The 8,753-nt window shown below is 37.8% G+C and overlaps 1 protein-coding gene across 7 annotated transcripts in view; it reads left to right on the plus strand.

Moving 5' to 3' along the window:
* The window catches only part of LOC130910377 (MAP7 domain-containing protein 1-like), a 53,582-nt gene extending 46,364 nt beyond the window's left edge, over positions 1 to 7,218 (plus strand). For 4 of the 7 annotated variants that reach the window (XM_057827602.1, XM_057827606.1, XM_057827608.1 and 1 more), the window contains 5 exons: positions 3,220 to 3,324; positions 3,492 to 3,542; positions 3,613 to 3,667; positions 3,730 to 3,936; positions 6,434 to 7,217. In XM_057827602.1, the coding sequence (XP_057683585.1) occupies positions 3,220 to 3,324; positions 3,492 to 3,542; positions 3,613 to 3,667; positions 3,730 to 3,936; positions 6,434 to 6,444 (429 nt within the window). In that variant the 3' untranslated portion in view covers positions 6,445 to 7,217. Of the gene's footprint in view, positions 1 to 3,219; positions 3,325 to 3,491; positions 3,543 to 3,612; positions 3,668 to 3,729; positions 3,937 to 6,433 lie in introns of all 7 variants that reach the window. The other 3 variants (XM_057827603.1, XM_057827605.1, XM_057827607.1) reach the window with 2 other exon arrangements.
* Positions 7,219 to 8,753: the final 1,535 nt, after the last annotated feature.

Here is an 8,753-nt window from a genome sequence, read left to right on the forward strand (position 1 = left end):
CAAAAAACTTGGTTCGTTGATTGTTTCCCTCCTGCCAGTGATCTGCTTGGTCGCCTTGACTGCTCTCGCCACTCCCTCACGGAACTCTGTGACTCGACTCGACATCCTTTTACTTGACACGACTTTTTACAACCTTTGACTTGACAAGACTCGTCTTTAGAACCTCGTGACTCGGCTCGACTCGAAATGACATTGAGACCTGACTCAACTGGACTTGACTCAATATCTTATAAACTGACTCGACATAACCTCATGACCAGACTCGACTTGACTCATGAGACAATGACTCCAGACTCGACAAGATGACTTGAAAAAAAAAAGGATCCCAGATTGGTTCCCACCTGCCAGTGATCCGCTTGGTTGCCTTGACTGCTCTCGCCACTCCCTCACGGAATAACCTGTGACTCGACTCGACAACATTTTGACTTGACACGACTCGTCTTTAGAACCTTGTGACTCGGCACGTCCCAACGTAACCTTGAAACTAAACTCAACTCGACTCGACATAACCTTATGACTCGACTCGACATAACTTCATGACCCGACTCAACTTTACTCTTGAGACAATGACTCCAGACTCGATGAGATGACTCAAAAAACTTGGTTTGTAGATTGGTTCCTACCTGCCAGTGATCCGCTTGGTCGCCTTGACTGTTCTCGCCACTCCTTCACAGAACAACCTGTGACTCGACTCGACAACTTTTTGACTTGACACAGTTCGTCTTTACAACCTTTGACTTGACACGACTCGTCTTTAAACCCTTGTGACTCGGCTCGTCTCGACATGACCTCAAGACTCGACTCAACTCGACTCAACCTTACGACTCGACTCGACATAGCTTCGTGACTCGACTTGACTGGAGACAATGACTCCAGACTCTACAAGATGACTTAAAAAACTTGGTTCGTAGATTGGTTCCCACCTGCCAATGATACGCTTGGCCGCCTTGTCCCCTCTCGCCACACCCTCACAGAACAACCTGTGACTCCACTTGACATGACTCGACTTTACAACCCTTTGAATTGACACGATTCGTCTTTACAACCTTTAACTTGACACGAATCATCTTTACAACCTTGTGACTTGGCTCAACTCAACATGACCTCGAGACTCGACTGGACTCAACATAACTGTATAACTCGACTCGACTAAACATAACCTTGTGACTCAACTCGACTTGACTTGCCCACAACAGGTAAGACTCAGATCATAGTTACTCGTGCAGTTGTCTGGTTAAGACTCCAGTCCAGCCAGTCAAAACGGATTGGATGTCTAGCGCCGCCAATGCCGTCAAGTGTAAATACTGTTAGTTACTGTAAAGCCTTGAAATTTCCATTAAAGTTGACGGAAGCTCGTAATGACCCCCCACATGCCGAGACGGCATTTACCATCTGCGTCTCTTAATGCATAGACACATCCCTGCGCTGTCTGGCATCTGGGCAGATTACACGCAGAGAATATATGCACTGCTGTCACGGATTATTCACGTCGCGGGCGAGCCCTAATAGTCAGAGAGGCCCCTTGTCCGCCCAGGCGCATGCCAGCTGGTGACCTCCATAATGCTGACAAGCGGCGGCGGAGATAGCGACGCTTCTGTCGCTCGCGGCTCCCTTCGCCGAGACGGACAAGCGGCGTCAGTGTGCCTTTTCTCTTTCAATGGTTCAATTGTTTGGCGTGACGGTGATCGAGATTGGCTGGACTCTTATTTTGAAAAGGGCAGACGTACTGGAAGTGTACATTAGAAGTTGAGTGCCCATGTGACTGCTTGGGAGCGAGTGTGAAAGCTCACTGAAGCTTGTAATGGAGGTTAATAAGCTGTCACTGTATCACAGCTATGACATGGAGAGTGTACTAGCTGTGTACAGTACGCCCTCTGGTGGAAGTCTATTGCAGACCAGGTTTGCCCAGAAACATGCCCAGTTTAATAAAAGCCCAAATTACAAGCTCCTGTTCTAGTTGTTTACTTGCTAATACCTCTATATTATAAACAGAAACGTGTTTTGCAGATAAGCATGATGGGAAATGTAGTTCTTTAAAAAGGTTTCAATAAACACAAAAATTGATGAACTCTATTTTTTTATACGTTATTAAACATCAATGCTTGTCGATAGAAATCACCGTCAAAGTACAACTTTGGCAATATTTTCTAGATAGTAATAATAATGATATTTCTAGATTCTGAAGTGCATTCTGGGAGCAGTATATCTATTACCATTGGTGTCAAAAGCAAAAGAAAATACACCTGTCGAGAGAAAACGATTTGAAACAGACCAGAATACGGACAAAACCCAAAAAATTACAGTATATCGAATTGAAATGGTATTTGTGCTAACATGCTAATCGACAATCGTAGATAAAAAACACATTTCAAAGTGTTTTACGATTTAATTTACCATTTCTAGCTTGCTGAACATTGTAGCTGCCTCACTCATTGGCTACCAATGACTGCCATAGACGTCTAATCCATTTAAAGATTTATTGCTAGCATGCTAAATGCTAATCGATAATCGTGTACATGCCTGCTTCTATTGTTTTACTACAAAATAATGAAGAAATCATCAATTAGCATGTTAGCAAAAATACCACTTAACGCATTTTCATTGCAATGTCATTTGTTGGAGTTAATTTGTTGAATTTGAATACAAATCAGAAATGACTTTCAGTTCACAGTTCATGCATTGAGAGGCGCTAAAATGCCACTTTAGTAGTCTCAATAATGCGATAAAGTTAGGCAAATACACTACTATGAAACAAGGTATCGCTATATGACTTTTCTCCTCTCTGTGACCTCATGACCCCTGAAATTTAATCACAATAATCTGTGTCATATTGCAAACCTATCCTGTTTGCTAATAATCCCATTATTCATACTTGAGTTTTAATGAAATTACTCTCCTGACCTTTGACCTCATGACCCCTAAAATTTAAAGACCTTTTCTGTTTCATATTGCAAACCTATCCTCTTTGCTAATAATCCCTTTATTCGTACTTGAGTTTTAGTGAAACTACTCTCCTGACCTCTGTGACCTTTGACCTTATGACCTCCCCTATCCTGCACCTTAGATGATACTCTTTATTCTTTCTTGAGCTATCTTGAACCAAAACATGGGAGGAAAAACTATTTGGAGCTCAAAAATGTCTCTAAACAATTAACAGACTCTCAATATCGATTAATTGTGGTTTTCCAAAACAATAATCATGTTTTGACGCGTTTACAGAGAGAAGAAGCTGAAGCGAAAGCGCGGGAAGAAGCCGAGCAGCAGCGCATGGAACGGGAGAAACACTTCCAAAAAGAAGAGCAAGAACGCCTGGAGAGGAAGAAGGTATAGAGAAGCTTGTCCTTCAACTCTTTCACTGCCATTGACGGCGATAGACGTCCAATCCGATTTAACGTATTGGACTCCTTTCACCGTCAATGGCAGCCAATTATTAAACAGGACATCTTTATTAATACGTTTTTTTTTTGTTTTGTTTCTTTGTTTCTTCATAGCGTCTTGAGGAAATCATGAAGAGGACTCGCAAGAGCGACGCCGGCGATAAAGTTCGTGTTTTTCCCGACATAACTTTCTCCTGTCCTCAGAACAGCATCCTCATTTCCTGTTTTTTTACAGAAGGACGCGAAGGCGTCGCCACAGGTTAATGGCAAGGACGCGGACCTTAGCAAAGGTAGCTAATGTAGTTCCGAAAACCACCAACATCGAGATTCATGCCACGATTTATTTTTTCAGGCGACAAATTGACGACCCCAACCCCGCCGACCACGGCTAGCCCCGTCGTGAACGGAGTGCAAAACGGCGTCTCTGCTAACGGCGATTTCGATCCCATCATGCAGCTGAACAGCAGCACTAGCCCCGCCCCCCCTCCAAGCGGGATGGTTACGGTCGGAGAACCCTTTCTGATGAAAACGGGTCCGATGAAACCTCAACACGTGGCAGGTACGCGACGTTAAGTGCTGAACTTATGCCACAATTGATTATTTTTATAATGAAGGATTATTTTTGCTGTGAATTCATTAATTGGCTAATGTATAAATCACGTTATATACTACTTTGGGATTTATATTTTAGCTGAAAATGTGCATTGGAACTATGTACGTATCATTGTTTTCCAAAGCAAAAGCAGACGTTTGACTACACAAAGTCAGAATGTTACAGATTTAAAAAAAAAAAAAAAAAACATGGGGAGTTTTCAAAAAATTGTTTTCTATTAAAAATACTTTTTATATATAATGATAAAGAAATAATAAATATAATGAAAAAATATTTTTTTCCTTTTTGTTTGATGTACGAACAAACACAAAAGTTTTAGTTTTTTCATATTAAAAAAAAACATACAAATGGACAAAAGGTTTGTCGTTTAAAATTTCCTAAAATATACTGTATATATAAGCGCGTAAAAAGAATACTGTTTTTTCCTTAATTGAAAATAATAAAATGAATAGTTAATAAATTTAAAAAATAATTTAAAAAGATGAAAACAAGAAGCTTTTTTTTCATTTTATAATTAAAAGAAAACTTTAAATAATTAATAGATATGAGAATATTTACTATTAAAAGGCTCAAAAGGAGCATTTGAACATTTCTTGTGATTCAAAAAAATTTAAAACAAGGTATTAAAATATTAAATATACACAGTCATTAAATCAATAAATGAATTTAAAATGCACTTTTTTTGTTCTTAGAAAATGTAAAAGACATTCAATAGTAAAATATTATGACTATTTACTATTAAGAGGCTCAATAAGAGAACATTTAAACTTCTTAATTCTTAAAAAAAAACAACTCATAAATACATATTTAAAATTAAAAGGCTAAAAATAAAGAGGTTTTTTGGGTTTCCCCTAGGATTTTTAGAAATTGTGGTGGTGGGCTGCATCGAAGTCAGACAGCCCAACATGTTGTGCCGCGGCGAAATTGCTTCATATCATGACTAATGAAATTTTTTTTTACATTTATTTTTTCCAAGAAGAACCATAACAAAGATCTATTTGAAATATTTCATTCGCCAGACTAATGAAATATTTTGAAACGTGACGGTCTACATTTACGATGGAGTTTTTGGGCCAAATAAAAAAATTAATAAAATGACTACGAGATTAAATTTGCTCCGAGGGGGGAAAAAAATTAAGTATTATTACGTAGGGGTAATGTACCTGTAAACCGCGACGCACTTTACGTACATGTACCTTAGCTGGGAGCTACGACGAAGCATTAGCATAAATCATTCTATGGATAATAATTTGATGTAGATGAGGCAAGAGAAAAAAAGTTGAAATCTTACTACAATGAATGTTATTCAGGTTGTTTTCACGGGTTTAAACCAAAATTACATTCATTCACTTGAAATATCTTTCTATGGAATTTTCTCCCGACTCCGCCCCAACATAATCAGACTCAAGGTTGCAACAGGAGAACTGATGTGATTTTCAAAATGAAGTGTATAAAGGAACAATTTTTATTTAACGCGCTATTTCAGGCGACTTTTGGCAAATAGCGCGTAAATGATTAGCTATAGATATTCATTTAGACGTATTGTTAAATCATTAGGGCTTTCAAAATGATCGCGTTAACGGGCGGTAATTAATCTTTTTAATTAATTACGTTAAAATATTTGACTCATTTAACGCACATGCCCCTCTCAAACAGATTAAAATGACAGCACAGTGTCATATCCACTTGTTACTTGTGTTTTTTGTCGCCCTCTGCTGGCGCTTAGGTGCTACTGATTTTAAGGGTTTCAGCACCCATGAGCATTGTCTATTGACATCAACAATGGCGAGCTACTAGTTTATTTTTTGTTTGAAAATTTTACAAATTTTATTAAAACGAAAACATTAAGAGGGGTTTTAATATTAAAATTTCTATAACTTGTACTGACATTTATCTTTTAAGAACTACAAGTCTTTCTATCCATGGATCGCTTTAACAGAATGTTAATAATGTTAATGCCATCTTGTTGATTTATTGTTATAATAAACAAATACGGTACTTATGTACAGTATGTTGAATGTATATATCCGTCTTGTGTCTTATCTTTCCATTCTAACAATAATTTACAGAAAAATATGGCATATTTTATAGAGTTTTTGTTGATGTTGGTTTGAATTGCGATTAATTACGATAAATTAATTTTTAAGCTGTGATTAACTCGATTAAAATTTTAATTGTTTGACAGCCCTATGAATTATACAGATAAATTCGAATTTAACTTAAAAAAAAAAAAAAAATCTCATTTGCAAGGCCTGGCGGCTTTTATTTTGGTGTGGAAGTGCGCCACAATCTTTTAAGTATAAGGGAAACCCTGGTTTAACAATATCTCTAATCATTTCCCCAACTATAAAATAGTTGTCAAATAATTTGAGAATCCATTAGTTGCCAGACGATTAATCTCGCCAGCCCAATGACAGAATTTTCTCCATTTTGTGCCTTTCAGAGGTCCTGTGAGTCCCCCGCACATCCATGGACACGCCTTACATCTACGCTTCAGCATAGAGAATCATGCTACACCACAGCAGCTTATGAAAAAAAATGTGTGCCAAACAAACAACATGCCTCTGCTGACTCCATGACAACACACAGGAGGAAAAAAAAAATCAGTATTCTGTCTTCAGCGTGTTCTGTTGAAAGTTTTCTTCAAAAAAACGTCACATGCAGATTTTTGGTGCACCTTAAAGATGACTGAATTTTTAGAAAATACAGTATAAGCCCCAACGGAGGAAAAAAAAATGGTTGTTATTATTACCGTCGTTCTGATATTGTTAAGTTGAACAATGTGTGTTTGTTGTTTTTGTCTTGAAATATGTTGAGTTATTTAACATGAGGGGTATTGGACCGACTGGCATCAGACAGTATGTAAATGTATATGAACCTGGCTGCCAAAAGGCCTTCTGTCAAAGGGGATCTGTGAAATAAAGCTTTATGAAAGGGAGCTTTTTATTTTTCGTCGTTCTTCGGCGTGGTCAAGTGAGACCGTAAACAGCCCTTGACGGTGAGCGACAGACAAGGAGGCAAATGCGGTCTGACGGCGGAGCCAAAGGAGGGATTGTCACCATTAAGAATAACCACGGTGCGTTCAAGTGTCAAAAACGAAGCGTTAATAACAACTGTTGGCTTCTCCTTGGTGGAGGTCAGTGGTGCATGTCCCACTCACTTGTCAGGTTTTTTTGCTTCTGTTAACGTAGCCGAGTGTAGAACTTAGTGTTGCACCGATACTAGTATCGGAAAGGGGCCCAGATACTGTACTAAAATTGGTATCGGTGGCTAGTAATACTAAGTAATAATGCAATTAATTTGATAGCAAAAGTGATTAGCGAATAAGCTAATGTACGAATGTCATATATCCTGCTAGCAAAAGTGATTAGCCCATGAGCTAAAATAATCTTCTAGTAATGAGCAGTAATTATTGTATGAGTGATGTATAATTTGATAGTAAGTAATTAGCAGATGAGCTAAGCTAATGTACTAATGTCATATAAACTGCTAGCAAAAGTGATTAGCACTTGAGATAATGTACAAATGTCATATATCCTGCTAGCACAAGTGATTACTCACTATAGCAAGTAATTAGCTAATTTTTTACTAATTACTATCAAATTATACCACATTATTACATTATATTAGCTCATGGGCTAATCACTTTTTCCGAGCAGGATATATGACATTCTTACATTAGCTTAGCTCATGTGCTACTCACTTTTGCTAGAAGAATATATGACATTCGTACATTAGATTAGCTCATGTGCTAATTACTTACTATCAAATTATACCACATTAGTACATTATCATAGCTCATGGGCTAATCACTTTTGCTAGCAGGATATTTGACATTTGTACATCATCTTAGCTCATGTGCCAATCACTTTTGCTAGCAGAATATATGACTTTAGTACATTATCTTAGCTCATGTGCTAATCACTTTTGCTAGCAGAATATATGACATTAGCTTAGCTCATGTGCTAATTACTATCAAATTATACCATATTAGCACATTATCTTAGCTCATGGGCTAATCACTTTTGCTAGCAGGATATGTGACATTTGTAAATTAAATTAGCTTATGTGTGAATGTCATGTATCCTGCTACCAAAAGTGATTAGCACATGAGCTAATGTACTAATGTCATATATGGCGGAAAACACAGACAAGACTGAAAAAGCAATTTCTGCTCTTGAACCCCTCATTAAGATAAACTGCTGTATTTTAAGCCAAAAGAACTGTTGTGTTTGATAGAACAATATGTCTATATGCGGCCATAGCAGATTCATGGCGCTGCCGCACTATTTTTTATCCTGTTTAAAATTTTTCTTCCCCCAGAAAATTGAGGTTTGAAGCTTTCCAATGATGTATCACACATGCAAATAGGACAATTTTGAAACCTGGCCAAATTGGGGGTCTCAGAGCGGAACTTCAAGTCACCTTAGTGTTTTCTGCCATATCCAGCTAGCATAAGTGATTAGCACATGAGCTAAGATAGCTTTCTAATGTATTTTCATGGCGTTTACTGTGGACACAATGTTTTTAAACTGTTTCGCAAAGGTTTTTAAGCAGTATCTGGGTGAGCCATGATACTGTAAAATACAATAATTTTACATTCAAGTCAGTATGCAGCAATTTAGTATTTAAAAAAAAAGCAAATGACTTCACTCTCAGCCCGCATGTCGAAAACACGTTGCTTGCTAGCATGCTAAATTCTTGTTTAAGAATCCTCAAACAATGTTACGTTTTGGGCAGACAGTACACTACCATTTATGGTA

This window comes from Corythoichthys intestinalis, chromosome 22 (genome assembly GCF_030265065.1).
Source record: "Corythoichthys intestinalis isolate RoL2023-P3 chromosome 22, ASM3026506v1, whole genome shotgun sequence".
Classification (NCBI taxonomy): Eukaryota; Metazoa; Chordata; class Actinopteri; order Syngnathiformes; family Syngnathidae; genus Corythoichthys; species Corythoichthys intestinalis.